Raw genomic sequence first — 16,806 nt, 5'->3', positions numbered from 1 at the left:
TCGCTCAAATACCCAGTTGGTTGGTAATTAAATTTAGGTTTTTTTCTCTTGTTTAATTGTTATAAATCGTTAGAGTTGTCTCCCTTTTTTCATTTTCAGTTTCTTTCTATTAACGTGATTAAATCAGTCATTTTAAACTTAAATACAATTTTGTATTTCCATGATATGTTTCTATAAAAAAGGGGGAGGACTAACCTCCGGATTGGATGACGGCAAATATACATCTCCGTGGAACGATGACCGATGTGTATTGTAAATTATGTTCGATCCTGTTCGCGAATCCGCATTCAAAAATGCTGAAATAGAAAGATGTATTAACCTGTTTTGCACTAAATGTATTGACATCGACGAAAATGAGAAAACGGTAGTCAAGGTGGTCTTGTGCTCCTTGTCGAGTAACAGTTAAAAATAATTTTCTAATGGAATTGAAGATAGAGGAAAATACAGAGAAATTGCAAGCATACGAGGCCAAGATACGGAACCTTGAACAATGCACGGATAGGAAGTGTGAGGAAAGTGACATCAGGAAGGTTGTTAAGGAGGAGTTGGCCCGGTCTGCGGTTAAGGATAAACAAACTAATCAGGAGAGTTTTACGGACACAAAAACTGACACTCAAGAGGTACTTACTGAACTATAGAAGGAAAAGAACAAATACATCCGAATGGAAAAGCTAGACAAGAAGCAGATACTGAAAGGGTCAAGGAAATATTAACTTCATTTAAAGTGGACTCATCTGAGAATACAATACGCAAGATTTTCTTCTTTTCTTTTTTCCGTTTAGGTTAAAATTGGATTTTATTCTTCCAGCATCTTTCGGGAGAGATGCCAGGGTTGGGGTGCCCCGAATTCATCCCTCTTACATAAAGTAACCTCACGCAGGAGTCCTCTTTCCATATATTGTAACGGTCTTCGCCCCTGGCTCAAACCTTTACATAGAGAGCACGACTATCTTAAACTGTCACTAAATGCTTATGACAAGCCCCCAGGAAAGTAGGAAAGTACATGTTATTTCCAAACCAAGTACCTAATGACTGATTAGATCTAAGTAACTAAAAAAGAAGAACTAGAAAGCGTAAGATAAGTTTACGCACACCTTTACGGTTACCGTTTATTAAGGAACACAATATCAAATTACACACAGATAGATACAACAATTCGACACACTCTCTCCAAATTCTCTCATAAATATGATTTACAATAAAGGTAGAACTATGTCTGAACCCTGGATACCAGAACTATCTGATATATGTAGGGGACAAAACAAGTCTATTTATCCCTACTGTAGTTTAGATAATAACAGACATGGACCAAGTGCCAATGAATATCGATATAAATTGCAATGTGCAATGAATACTTTAAGAAACCAACTATATGAAATATAATAGGATTAGCAAATGGATAAAATAGAGATCTGAACACTACAGTAGGCTCTATGAATGATTAAAATCAAACTCAACTGTCTGAAACACCAAACGTACCACCAAAAGTACGCTAAAATAGACAAAGTTAAATTATCTTCAATAAATGTAAATATTACTAAAATCCCCCGTCCATCCCCTTATCCTAATCTACAAGTTGCTTCCCTTATCCTATAAACTAAACATACTGACAACTACACGGTTTTGGAACGATCCAAAGATGTAGTAGCTGCCAGCAGCTCATAAACCAACCTTACCCTAAGAATGTCCGATCGCAACTGATTTCCCAACGCCCCAAGGAATCCCTACGCTTCTGGTAAGAACGCTAACATCAACGGGGCAACGCACAAGCTCAACGGGGCAACACCCGTTCCCCAGCGGACCCCGAAGAGGTAACGGCGCCACACCCGTTGCTCGCAACGTAGTACCCGTTGAGCCCAAATAAATACGACGATCTTCATTGGCACTTGTATGAAAAATACTTCACAAATCAACATTAATAAAAAAGTATTTCATATTATTAACATCTACAACTGTTTCGCACCGCTATTCACTCTCTGACTCGCAATCCAATACTTCCAACGCATCCAATATTTCCAACGAATCCCATATATTCAATACTTCCAATACACAACGGAATAAAAACTCAAGTGACCCCGACTGACACAGTTCGGAAGATCACGAGAGTTCACAAAATGGCGACATTCACACACACTCGCAGAGGTCACGCTCTCTGCAAAACCTTACATTTCTCGCTCTCTCCAGAAGGTTCTTACACTGGACTAACGATTAACCAAGATAATAAAGGTATTTACATCTGAATAATAACCATATTGAACATTGGAAAACACTTCAATAAGAGAAAATACCATTTGAATGGACATTGTGTTTAAAAACATGTGTTTGACAACTCCAAGATATTTACAACATTTAAACTACTGTCACACTGGTGGCATTACAGTCAGTGACTATAATTGAACAATTCAGGGAAATATCATACTTCATGACAAACAATCCAGTAAAATACCACATTTTTAAAATATTCTCTCTTTCTTTTTCATTTCCTCTCTCAAACTCCAAATCATTCATTATTTCATTATCTCTCATTACAATAATAATAATATTTAATTTGATCAAAATGACATATCAAGTTATCCAAACCATTCCTTCCTTTCATATTGAAATAAACATTTATTTGCCAAAAGCCTGCTTTATTGATATTGGATTGCTATATTTTCCTCAAATTTAGTCTAGATAAAACGAATTAATATTGCTGAACAAGATGTTTTTTTATGTGTAATTTTGAACACCTCAAAAAGAATGTCTGGGGAAATGAAAAATTTACAAAAACGAATGCGCCTACCAATTTAAACCTATATACATGAACACAAAAAACATAATCTGTGCACAATTATGTGAAATTCAACTACATAATATGTATTCATAAATGAACACACACTCAGGATGACAAAAATATTACAGGAGTCATACATACCACACATAATTGTACACACATACACTCACATACAGGTACAAACTACTACATATTACATAAGTACATCCCACACACATACACACATATACCCTTGTATGTCTGACAGCATATATATACATTGCAAACATTCTTTATATTAAGACATAAATGTGTGCAAACATCAATCCATTATATTACAATACATACCATGTCATTTCAGTCTACACATACACATAAAAAAATAAACATAATTATCAACATAACACCTACACAAGACCAACATATTACAGTTTTTAGTTATCATTTATGGGTTGCTGTATGTTTACCCGGGTATGCAATTGTAATACAATTTTGTCTTAAAACGTAAGTGCAGACCACTTGAGGTTAAATTTGTACATTGTTTTATTCAATGGTAACATCTTTTTTATTTTAATCTGTTGTTGAATATTTCGACTTTTTTCCACCATTGAAAGACGGTGGAATATATTTGAACCGACATGCATAGATATTATATTTAATAATCAGTATGAGGTAGTTTACAAAGGATAAAAGCTTCACCCTATTTCTTTCATGTTTAACAACTTGATTGAAAGTAGGAACTGGTATGTAACCCAAAAGATCATCACCAAGAAAAGTGGATACTTCATTATTATCATCTTAATATTTTTCCATGCTAACAGAACATGCGAAAGCAAGGTTTTCAGGTTGGGCAAAGTTGATGAGGATCATGAGAAGGATTCTACCAAACAAGGTACTCAATTACTAATGTCATGTCAATCCTTTGAAGCGAAGAAGACTTTATTTAAGAACATTAAACGAAGCAGGAACGAGAAAATGAAAAGTTATTGAAAGCAGAGACAAGGTAAATTGGACAGTAAAGAACAACAGGGGATTTATCCCCTGTTGTAAAGGATGCGAGGACCACCCTGGAACCGGAAAGTAGTCAGACTTGTAGTAAAGGAAGATTAGGGAATAACATTAATTTAAATGCGTTAAAACCAAGGCCCGATAAAGTCAGTAACAATAGAATGATGTCCGATTGAATAACATGTGTTTACACAAACGCTGATGGCCTGTTAAACAAGTAAGACCATCTGAAATACAGAATTCAAATGTCAAATTGACAAATTTACGCAGTTGGTAAAACAGGGGTATGTATATCTTGAAAATTCGAGGTACATCCCGAACAAAAGTGAACTGATGATACCGGGAAATGACTCAATTATCAACGAAAACACGGCTAAATGTCACAGGGGCGTAGGTTTATATATCAAAACTGATTTCTTTGACGATTGAAACAAAGACTGTCCGTTAATTGGATGTATCTATAAAAGTCCAAACTCAAACAATGAAAATTGTGAAGAACTGTATAAACTGATCAATGCTGCATCAAACGATAAAATATTTCCACACATGCTATAAATGGTTGATTTAAATCTTCCAAAAGGTAATTGGAAGTTGTTATCGGCAAACCATGACCACGACAGTGAAATGTTTATCGAATGTTTAAGGAACAACTACCTATCTCAACATACAAATGTACAATCAATACTACGAGACATCGAATACAAGACATCGAATACAAGACATCGAATACTAAGTAAGCCAAGTACTCTGGACTTCATCATAACAAACGAGGAATAGTATCAAAGTTCTCTTGGACACGGCGACCATTTGATTTTTATGTTCGATTTTTTGTGTTACAGCGAGCTGTCTGTAAATGGGATTATATAAGGCCATCAGGGGTGCTACCGGCATTAGAAAGAAAATTGATAATACATCCATTTGAGTAAAGTATGTGTACCGAGGAAACCGTTAAAAAGTTGTTGGTAAACCTTAAATCTGATAAATCACCTGGACCAGACCATGAGCACCCTAAAGCGATGACAGAACGGTATAACTCCATCTCTAAACCGTTGAGCATGATTTACAACAAAAGTTTAAGTGATGATTAAATATTACCGCAACTTGTTTAAAAAGGGTTCCAAACTAGATCCGGGAAATTAAAGACCGGACAGTCTTACGAGCGTAGTTGGTAAAACAAACAAAAACTGGTTAGAGATGCAATCGTTGCTCATACGAATAAAAACGATCCACTTAGTGAAAAACATAACGGTTTTATAAGTGGAAGGTAAACGATATTACAACTACTAAACATTTCGACGATTGGTTGGAGATCGTGGATAAAGCTAAGGGAAAACTCAACAAAGAACAACATTAATAGAACATTTTTAATTGAAAGAACACAAAAAGTCATATGAACGGTACATCATCAAAGGCGTTTCCAGATTTGAGCGGAATACCACAATACAGTGTCATTGGACCGGCACTGTTTGTCATATATATCAATGAGTTACCAGAAACCACTTTATTTTATCAGTAGTGTTCGCTGATGATTCTAAAGTGTATAGAGTAATTAAGACCGAGGAGGAACAAGCTTTTCTAAAAAATGATTTAGTTGCTCTTCAGAAATGGTCCAGTATATGGCTACTTCAGTTCCACCCACACAAGTGCAAACTTCTCTCCATAAAAGAAAAAGAACAAAGAAGCTATTTGATGACAGAACCTGAGTAACTGTGGACCGAAATCTGACTTTTGCATGTCATATACAACAACAGGTACACACGGCTAATGGCATCGTCTAAGAAGGTCTTTTATGCATTGCAATAAAACTATGTTCTACCAACTAGTTAAAGCCCTAGTTAGACCAAAGTTTTAAAGACGAGGCGTGTGTTTGAAATCAACACAAAGTAAAGGAAAATGAGCTTTTAGAATCGTTACAAAGAAGAGCAACAGGATTACTACCAGGATTAAAGGGTTTACCTTAAAGTAAACTCAGAATACTAAAACGACTAGCTATAAAATACCGAAGGATGCGAGGAGACATTATTCATGTATCTAAGATTATGAGCAATATATTTGAAGAGAGAGTCAACAATGGGCTCTTTGTACACGATAATGTATCTAGAAATCGTGGTCATTCACAAAAAGTAAAGATAAACCATTGACATTTTAGATCTCAGAAAATTCAGTTTCAACTTCAAGACAATAACAAACTGGAACAGTTTCCCACAGAAAGTTATAGACTCAACAACAATTAAGAAATTCGAGGTCAATTTAGATGAACACTGGAAAAATATAGATATGAAATATGATCACTTGGTAAATTTAGAAGTTTTTGCATATATGTTAAAATTGAATGTTAATGAATTAATGTATGTAACGTATAATTAATATGGATATAAATGCAGATATTTGCCTGCGTCCATCTTTTGACCTATCAAAATTTCCATTAACATTACAAACAAGAAAATGAAACATTTTCCCTAATAAGGTCAATATTATGCCCATCAAGCTTGCACGCCACCTTCAGAAACAAGCATCACTTAAAACTTTGTGTTTTAGTCTGTCCGTCAGCATTCCACATCTTTCATAGAAGTTGTGACAATCGGAACAAGTCAGTTGGAATCGCATCACCTGCAGCATGTAAATACCATACCTGAAGGAAGAGAGATGATAAAAAAAGGCAATGTTCACATAGGAAATGTCACCTACTGTGAGGGTCGCTTTCTAAATTAATTTTCAGTCAAGCTCTCGAACCTTAAGGACATTCCTCCACTGGGCAGTATTCCCATCGAAAATGGGGATTAGTAGTATAACACCAAGGTTTCTCCTCACCGAAGATTTGACACCAGTTCTCAAGGTCACTGCGCCCACTGAGGTCCTGGTGCGAATGCGGTTCATCGGTGTCCCATCGCTGGCACGTAATACCATTCTCTGTACAGGATACACGACCGCTGTATGTAAGGTTGGTGGCGTCATAACAGTCTTTCACTGAAGACAAAAATACAACAATAGCCGGTGAACGTTTAAATAATAAATAGAGGAAATTCTTAAAACTGCCATCACTTATGCAAATAACTATTGAATTGTACAATGTTCTGTATAACAGCTCTGTGTCTTATGTACAATGTTCTGTATTACATCCATGTGTGATGTACAATGTTCTGTATTACAGCCCACTGTGTGATGTACAATGCTCTGTAATACAGCCCTGTATGTTATGTACAATGTTCTATATTACAGCCCGTTGTGATGTGCAAACGTTCTATATTACAGCCCTTTGTGATGTACAATGTCCTATGTTACAGCCCTTTGTGATGTACAATGTTCTATATTTCAGCACTGTGTGATGTACGATGTTCTGTAGTTCAGCTCTGTGTGATGTACAGTGTTCTATATTACAGCCCTTTGTGATGTACAATGTTCTATATTACAGCCCTTTGTGATGTATAATGTTCTATATTACAGGTCTTTGTGATGTACGATGCTCTTTGCTTCAACTCTGTGTTTTGTACACTAGTCTGTGTGTGACCTAAAATGCACTGTATTACATCCCTATCTGATGTACAATGTTCTATTTTACAGCCCTGTGTGTGACTTAAAATCCCTATCTGATGTACAATGTTAATATAGCCTGTTAGATGTTCAATGTTCGATGTAACAGTCCTGTGTGATGTATAGTGATTTGTATGTGATATATGCAATATTCTCTATTAAACCCTTAGTGTGGTGTGAAATATGCCGTATTACACCACAGTAAGATATATACAATGGTATGTATTACAGCCCTGTGTGATGTACGATGTTCTGTATTACAGCCCTATGTGATGTACAATGTTCCGTATTACAGCCTTTTGTGTGATGTACAATGTTCTATATTACAGCCTTTTGTGTGATATACGATTTTCTGTATAGCACCCCGGTATGAGATATGCAATATTCTGTATTACACCCCTATTGTATTATTCCCTCGTCACGTCATGTTTTACTGGATCTACGAATATGTTACTAACGCTTTCCTCGGATCGTATTTCTCGTGTTTGATTAAATGGTTATCGACGGTATCAATGGCCAGAAACTAATGTAATATTTCTTTAGCATGGAATTATACCACTTTTCTACAATGACTTAGAGTCATATACAATGTACCATTATATAAAATACGCTTGATTTGATGAAGAAGATAAACAATTATATGTATAGCAAAGCCGATGTCAGACTTACAATTGACAGGCCATGTTAGGTCGTTTAAGACCATAAACACTTTAACGACGGTTATAGACAAACTGTTTCCATTTGGTTAGATCATGATTTTTTATTATAAAAACGTAAGAGTTTTAAAGCTTTGTAACCGATAAAAGATGATGACTCGGTTTTATTAGACTTAGAAGAAATCATCTGGCTATCAATGTATATTTTAGGTTATCATTATCTTACCCAGTATCATATATATCTTTTGCTAGTAAAATACTTTTCCTTAATTAGTATGTTGATAGATATAATGAAGATATTTACCTGAGCAAGAAACGTTAACGTTAGACCACGTGAGGTCTCCGTCACAGTGTGTCAAGGGACAGCTGGGCACAGGGTCGGTTGTTACAAAAGACGCACACCGATACCAAGCCAACTCCTCATAGTACTGTTTATATGGCCACTCGACTTCAATTCTGGCTCCTATCATGGTAGGTGGAAGCGGTACAGTCAGAGGGTGTCCACAGTTCAAGTTCGCAAATGGACAGAAGTCAAACCTGATGTCTGGATCAATTGTGTGACACCAGGGGCGGTCCTCGCTGTCTAGTTGGCACCTGTTTCCCAGATCACTCCGACCTTCGTAGTAGCTGATCGAATGAGGGTCGTCAGTATCCCACCTCTGACAAGTCACACCCCCAATGGTACAGGTAACTCCGCCCTCGTATTGTTCCGAAGTGATGTTGAACCAGTCTTTCACTGCAATCACAATACTATAAGCATACATTTAACATTTTATACAATCGTACACCTCAATTGCTTCACACTAAGGGCCCAAAGGGAGATGATAATTTGTAACAGCTATATTTTGACCAAAATGAAGGGGTTCAGAGTAATTTTGCACCATTAGGGGTTAAGATCGACTTTTGGTAAAAATGTCACCCAATGATGATATTACATGAGAAGGGAATAAACCTATAGATGTCGAAAAATCTACCACACCTTTTTTTGCATCCAAAACCACATTTCTAGTTGATGAACAAAAAAATCTTAGCACCGTTGGAAAGATGGATAATTTTTCTTTTAAAACCTTCTATATGCACGTAAAATGTATCCTCCTTCCGCAGACATGATCTCCGCTTCCTCCAAAAACACACGCAATTTCCGAGTTTCAATGGTATTACAGTCATAGTGCCACTTTTTGTATATTCATGAGGCGCGAAATATAGTGTTGATTGGCTGTTTTTTTAGGGAAAAAATAGCTGCGCTTTCAGCCAATCACATCACGGGTTTCTTAGGTGAATTGGCCCTGGTGAACGCCGCACTACATCCCTAGTCAAAAGTACCATGAAAAGTGGTGTCCAATGAGCAGGTGGCTTGTTATTTACAGAACTAATACAACTAAGCATTCTAAACATCTGGACAAAAATCCAGCAAATTCTGTTTGACTAGAGTTAACTTACCATTTACCTCACCGTTGATAGAAGTGAGTTCTAACATTATCTCCAATCAAAACGTTCATTCCACGTGTGACCCCCACCAATGCTGACCTATGGTCGCACCATCTGAGACGACGATTTCCGATATTCAAAATCAGTCACTTCAAGATCAGAAAGTGGGAGGGAGGAGGGGTATATATAAATACTAATCACAAATGTGTTTTTTTTCTCTTCCAAACCTTCCTTTCTTATCAATAAACGTTCGTCTTACTACAAACATTTATGCGACTTCCTGAAAATGACTGCAATCAGGCACAGAAATACAACACTTTAGTTATTACTGAACATGAAAACGGGTTTCTCGCACCTTGTAGCCAATATAGCCAACGCAACCAAATCAAAACGTATAATAGATATATGGGATGCACTGCTATATGGTTCCTTTTTCAGCGACAGGTGTTAAGACAAGCTTTACGACCCATTCATAGAGTTGTATACCCTCCATGATAAATGTGGAATACTTTAGAAACTCAGAAAAGGCAATCCGAAAAGATAAGGAAAATAGTTTTCTCATATCAGCGTGGGGTTGTCTAGTCTGCACAACCCTCCAGCCTCCTCTGTCAGGTGACGCCTTGACACAAGTCCTGCAAACACTACGCTCGACTACCTCTCCTCAACATGTAGTATGACATTATTTCTTGTCAGAATATAGATGTCTAATCACGTAAACAAGAGGCCAATAACTTATACCACTGCACAACCCATTTACTGCTAATTACTGGATAAAACTACGAGTATATTTCTTATAAGGAAAATGGTGATGACCAGCTAAGGCACAAAATGTCATTGAAACACAACTTTCAACTGGTCTTATGTTCAATTCCAGGATTCTGTGTTTTTGTATAACTTGTTGGAAAGAAAACATCGAGTAAACACTAGCCAAAGCATGTTGACGAAAGGAACAATTCAACAAGACCACGCTAGCCAACATTTTCCATCGCGGTAAGTTAAAATAACAAATTCATTTCAAAAACAAATAATTAAAAAAAGGACTGATTTAACTTTTTTTTTTTTTCTCTATTAGGGATAATCTAACTCCTTTTCAGGATTTAAACAAAAACGAGTTAAAAATTCAAGCAGATCGTACTACCTGATGTAGTCCTGAAAAGAAACCAAAATACTGATTTCGCCAATTACAAAGATTTCGTCTAACGCAAATGGCAGTACAGGAAGTCGGTCTAAGGATATATTATTACCCATAATCAAATCATGCTACCTGAACAAGAAGCAGGTTGTGTTGTCGTGTCGGGTGTACTTCCACACTTGACTAGTGGACAGTGGTCGACCGGTGGTTGATCAGTAAGAGCCTGGCACCTGTACCTAGCTAGATCTGTGTTACCGTTGTACGGGTGTTCTATACTGTAGCCTGGTGGGACAGGAGGCAATGGACAATCTGTAAAATAGAGACTTCGGAATCATGGCTCTTATACATTATATTAATCCATATTTTCATTCAAACAAAAACATATAGAAACGAGTTACAAACTTGTATGAATCGGTTTCCTTAATATCAACTCAGTAGGGGATTGAACAAAAAACAAGGAATAGAAGAAAATCAAAGAGATAAATGTAGAATAGGGAAACTAATCAATGGAATTTAAATACTTCATAAAGACCAGGAGTCCGATGCATGTTTTCTTAATATCATATCGATCAGTTTGGTGACATAAAGGTATGAATTATCCGATTAGCGGATTATTGTTTCATTTAGATATCAGATTGTTAACAGTTTACTGTTTATATTTCCTGGTTTACTGGTAATATTTTCGAGGTGTATAAGTTCGCTATATTTGCAGTCTCCAAATGTAGCGCAAAATTAAATACAAAGCTTTCAGATAACATCCCTTTGTGGGTAGTTTGAGAGCAGAATTGGTAAAATATCACCTGTCGGGAGAATTCATATTACTCGGTCAGTATCAAAGTGAGAAAGGAAACGGATACATCGTTTTGATCATTGTGTCATTTTCCAGACATTTAAAAATCAATCGGCACTGAAATCAGCATTTTAATTAAATCAGCACTAAAATTGGCATATACATGATGAAGTGGACCATGTGGGCTTCATACTTTAAAAAAAATCGAATTTGGTTTAAGACTACAATTTTGGGCATTTACAAATCAGTGTCTACACAACAAAAGCTAGCTTTTCATGTAGTCTATTTTTGTATTCAGCACATGTGTAAATATTGTGAAAAATCAACCGGAATGACCTATGCTAAAACGTGAGTATTTCTGTTACTGAGTAGACGATATCTAATTTCAGACAGGTTTTAAGAACAAAAATACTACTTGTGGGGGTCAAATTTTGGGTTAAAAATCATGTTTTTTTTGCATATTTTTGTTTTGTTTTATTTGGTACAGAGGTGTCAGCGTTTCAGTTGACAGAATTTGCGTTTTCATTCCGTTTGAATTAGTAATTAGCATCCTTCTTTTATCTTTATTTTGCAGACCCACTAGAAAGAGTGTGATACCATAATCATATAGGCCTATAATGTTTTATGTCAATTCCACTTTACCTAAATTCCCATTCCACACCACACCACACCACAGGAGCACATGGACCTGAGCATTTCTTACAACTAGGTTTTTGTTATATTTGATCCTAAACAAAGGTGTTAAACATGTTAAAGGGGTTTAGATTGACTTTTTATAAAAATGTCGCCCCAATGATTATATATAGGCATTGGGGGTGGCATTTTTACTGAAAGTAGATCAGCAGTTGTCAGTCAGAAGTTCTGTTAATAATTAATGTTAAAAATAAAAAGATACCTTCAATATTTTGCTCTCAAATAGCAAGCATATAATTATTATAGAGCCGTTGGAGGTTTATTTTTAAATCACTATAATTATTGATTATTAACAGAAATTCAGACTCATTTGACCACATCATGATTATAAAAACCATCATAGTAGTACATTAAACCTATTTCAGTAGATTCGATAAGGTCGGTCTGGAATTTCAACCTGGACTTCTGAACTCTAGATGGGCACTCGGATTAATTGAGCTAACTGGTTGCCAGCGATCCACATAATCCAGTTCCGCTTACATACATTTCTCCCATAGTCTTTGACTCCGAGGACATGTTTACAAGATCCTTATATGGGTATTGCTACCAGACCAAGATTCGAACCTATGACCTTCAAACGCTTAGACATGACAATCTTCACCAAATGAGCTTCCTGGTCCCTGGTGATTGATCCAGTCCAATGCCGCAACATTTTAAAGCATCAATTTTATAGTGATTTGGTCAGTGTTTAAGAAAGCTATCAACATTATCATCATGTAACACGCATGTAATGAATGTACATGTTTTTCAAGAAAAAAATAGTGTACAGAATTTTGAAAACCGAGAACATTCTTCTGCACTGAAAATGTGCAGCATTACAAATACAAGATAACATCATTAAAAATAATGTCCGAGAGGAAACAATTCAGCTCAACATACAGTTATATACGCAAAAAAAGCTTCAGACGATAAATGCCATTTTAAGAAGCACCCTAGTTTCATTTCATTTACAAGTTAGGTAGTAAACAAAAAAACTAAATGTTCTGAAATTGCATTTCTAATTTCATTCCTATGCCTGTTATTTCGAGAGAAAAAACAATCAAATATTGAAAACTATGTCCAGGACATATCTTCTATACGTTTTCACCTGGAGTAACCAGTTTTGTTGTACAAGGACATCTTGGGATGGCGGAGTGCACAGTGCAAGATAAAAGGTCACTGTGACTTGACCTTTGACTTTCACTTTTGAAAATGTTTGTCCGGGGCACATCTGTACTATTTCACTTGGAGTAACCAGATGTAGTGTACAATGACATATTGGGATGGCGGAGTGCACAGTGCTAGAATTAGGTTACTGTGACCTATGACTTGACCTTTGACCTTTACTTTTGCAAATGTTTGTCTGGGGCGTTTCTTCTGTACTATTTCACTTGGAGTAACCAGATTTGGTGTACAAGGACATCTGGAGATGGCCGAGTTTAGGGTGTCTTCGGCAGTATGTTTCAGGTAGCACTATAAAGTCGGAATCAGTTCCGCGCTATCACAAGGAGACAAACACGAACATATCTCAGCCTCCCAAAATACACACACATACACTACACGCAGGCATCTTGCGCACAGGGGAGGCCGTCATTAAATGACCTTAGCTTTTAATAGGACGTTAATCAAAATAAAACCAAACCAAACCAAGTATTCAGATTTGGTGTACAAGGACATCTTGGGATGGCAGTGTGCGAGAATTAGGTCACTATGAAGTATGACTTTACCTTTGACCTTTAATTTTCAAAAGGTTTGTCTGGGGCATATCTTCTATACAGTAACCAGATTTGGTGTACAAGGACATCTTGGGATGGTGGAGTGCAAGAAGTTGGTCATTATGACCTCAATGTGACCTATGCTTCCTGACATAAATAATCTCCGATGGGGGACTATGAATTGCCTTGTAATAGTTTGCCTTGTTGTTGGGAAAATGCAACACATTTCTATTTCAGCTAATATTTATAGGTTTCAGTGAGACTTACCTTATTAATTACAATTATCTAGGGTGTTTGAAATCAGTTTTATTCATCAAATCAGTCTCAATATGTCGCACAGTATGACATTAAAAAAAATATATATATATATTGGAGAGCCTGGTGAAAATGACACCTAAATTAAAGGCTACAGACAGCTAAATTATATGATTTAATGCTTATTAAAACTTTGATGGGACGTTTTGTGGTTAAATATTGATTGATTTTAATGAAACTTGGTAAGCATGTACAATTTACAAAGACTGAGCAAGTTTAAAGATGAGCAAAATCTGTGAATTATTAATTAACATAATGTCCTCTAATTGGTTGGTTTAAGTTTTCTTTATTACAACCATGACAGGATTTTGATGAAACTTGTCAATATGTTGTACAAAAACAAAGACTAAATTTGAATTTTAGCAAAATCTGTACATAATTAATTACTCACAATTAACACCCCTAGTTTTCGCCGGCACGTCTAAATACCCAAAACTACCCCATGCGAACTATCTGTATACGTACCCAATACTACTTTAATACTGTGAAATATTACCTTTCAGTTTTCTAGAAGGTTTTTTTTACTTTTATCTGACATATTTTGTCGGAAAATATGCGATTGGGTGCAGAAAACATCACCTATAAATGCCGTGACTATGACCCAATACTACTCCATACTACCCAATACCACCCAATACTACCCCATACGACCCAGTTATGTACCCAATACTACTTTAATACTGTGTAATATCACCTTTGTATAAGTTATTTACTTCTATCTGCCATATTTTATTGGAAAATGTGCGATTTGGTTCAGAAAACAGTCATTCTCTCGAGTTATTTCCCTTTATACAGAAAGAGGTATGGCGGAAAACTGCCCGTATTTCCCTGAGTCGGCATTTATGAAAACGGAGAAAAAAATTAAGGAGTAAAACATTTCGTGTAGCCTAAATGCATACAAAAGATACAAAACCAATTGAATTTGAATTTTTAAACTGCTGAGAAATTAGGTATTGCTAATATGATACTGCAAATATAGCCATATACACTATATCTATGAAAGTGATGGGGTATCCCGGACTTAAAAAAATACTTTCAACACTTTCCCATCCGAGGACCAACTTTTGAATAAACTTTTTGTGACAGTGATGTAATATGCAAAAACAAATCGTATTACGGAAAAGTGGTCCTCTTTTGGGAAAGTGCTCAATTAATGAAAAACAGGGGTGATCAAGTTTCTCTAAACTGCGACCGGTGTTTCTCGGGTTAAATTAGTTTGTAATTGCTAATATCTATATGTTCTATGTAGCCGAATGTGTAACGCAGTTTACTTGTGACTAGAAAATAAACGGTGCAGGTTCGAATCCTCCTTCAGTTATTTTTTGTTTTAAATATTTAGGCATGTTATCATTTTCCTTAATAAGGTAATGGTCTATCGAAGCATGTCAACAAATCCCTGTACCCGTGTACAGTACAGCTACGCTTTGTAGGTAAAAACAACAATTAAATACAGAATGTATTTTATTGCATTTATGTTGGTGGTAACGGTTTATTTTGGGATTCTTTCTTTTGACCCTAGAATATATTTTCCCAGTGAGCAAGGCGAACAGGACGCACATGCGTATGAATATATGATCACGTGGTCCAGCTAAGCGTCACTTGGAAAATTTCTTCACGGGCAGAAAGGTAGGGCGCTATTTTAAACATTGATTTCTTCCCGCCACCGTCCCCTTACACCTCTAATTTTATATGATGTCATAATACTCATGGTATGTTTAACAGTTATTCAAGGTTTGGGCGTTTTCTTGTCCCCTCACCTACTATAGTCATTAGCAGAATGGCATTGCATTTGATTATGAAATGCAGTCTATGGAACACCTTCTCAGGAGGGTGTTCAATACATGTATTGTAACATGTATTTTATGTTATGTCATACATGTATTTTTATATTATGTCGTTTTAATAAAAACGGCCATTTTCAATCATTATGTCTTTCTGGTTTTTATTGACTATCGTACTATTACATAGCTTGCTGCTTGACTGATAGGTGCGAACCATTCAACATAAACACTATTTTTGATGAAATTTGTGAATTGTTTTACCTCTAGCCTAAGATGTTCTATATCTTATCTTGCTTACTCTTCCTGAACTTCACTATGTATAGTTACATGTATGTGGTGTAATGTTGATAAAAGAAAAAAAACTCATTCATCCAGTAGCTATTTTTTTTTTTTTTCATTTTTTCATTTTTAGTTTCTATAGGTGCATGCAATCTCAACTTTACTGCCACTGTAAGTTAACATGCATGAGCAACTATGTGCTCACCAATAATTCGCATGGCATTGAACTATAGTATTTCGTACGCGTACTTTTCATGTACACGTACGTATTTTATTGGAACTTACCGTTCAAGTGAATATTAAAATCCTATCACTTCAATAAATTATCCATAGCAACTACACATCCTCTTTCTCTTATACTCATTTTTTATTTAGCTACACGTATGAAATACACGTGAAATCAACACGATCGCTTTTCGCGTGCGCTTGTACAAACACCATGATATTGCTTACGTGTCTCTACCTATTGTTGATCGGCTGGATTTAATTTATAAAAACAGCCCGTTATCTCTATACACTCGCAATAGAAAGACGACTACGCGTTTGTGAATTGTTGCAAATGATAATCTAGTGGTGTTTTTCGTTAGTATAGTTATTGTGTTGATCACAGGGGCTTGTGGAGTTCAACATAGATATTTCACATACATGTTTTCTCTTATACTTCTACTACTGGAATGTCTATTTAATCGATCAAAATATTCTTATTTTTAATGTTTTACCTTTTCTGCATATGTATGCTCTATATTG

General features: G+C 36.0%; 2 protein-coding genes across 2 annotated transcripts in view; one reads left to right on the top strand and one right to left on the bottom strand.

Moving 5' to 3' along the window:
• Positions 1–2,983: 2,983 nt before the first annotated feature.
• Positions 2,984–16,806, bottom strand: part of LOC110448230 (plasminogen-like) — a 29,210-nt gene continuing 15,387 nt past the window's right edge. The window contains exons 4-6 of the mRNA XM_021494380.1: positions 10,640–10,816; positions 8,252–8,683; positions 2,984–6,727 (exon numbers count right to left, since the gene is read on the bottom strand). Coding sequence (XP_021350055.1) covers positions 6,495–6,727; positions 8,252–8,683; positions 10,640–10,816 — 842 coding nt within the window. The 3' untranslated portion in view covers positions 2,984–6,494. The remainder of the gene's footprint in view (positions 6,728–8,251; positions 8,684–10,639; positions 10,817–16,806) is intronic.
• Positions 15,580–16,806, top strand: part of LOC110448239 — a 29,436-nt gene continuing 28,209 nt past the window's right edge. The window contains exon 1 of the mRNA XM_021494391.1: positions 15,580–15,625. The gene's annotated coding sequence lies outside the window, so the exon portion shown is untranslated. The remainder of the gene's footprint in view (positions 15,626–16,806) is intronic.

This window comes from Mizuhopecten yessoensis, unplaced genomic scaffold (genome assembly GCF_002113885.1).
Source record: "Mizuhopecten yessoensis strain PY_sf001 unplaced genomic scaffold, ASM211388v2 scaffold419, whole genome shotgun sequence".
In the NCBI taxonomy this organism is placed as follows: Eukaryota; Metazoa; Mollusca; class Bivalvia; order Pectinida; family Pectinidae; genus Mizuhopecten; species Mizuhopecten yessoensis.
The sequence above is the reverse complement of the archived record's forward strand: the minus strand, read 5'-3'. Positions and strand labels throughout refer to the sequence as shown.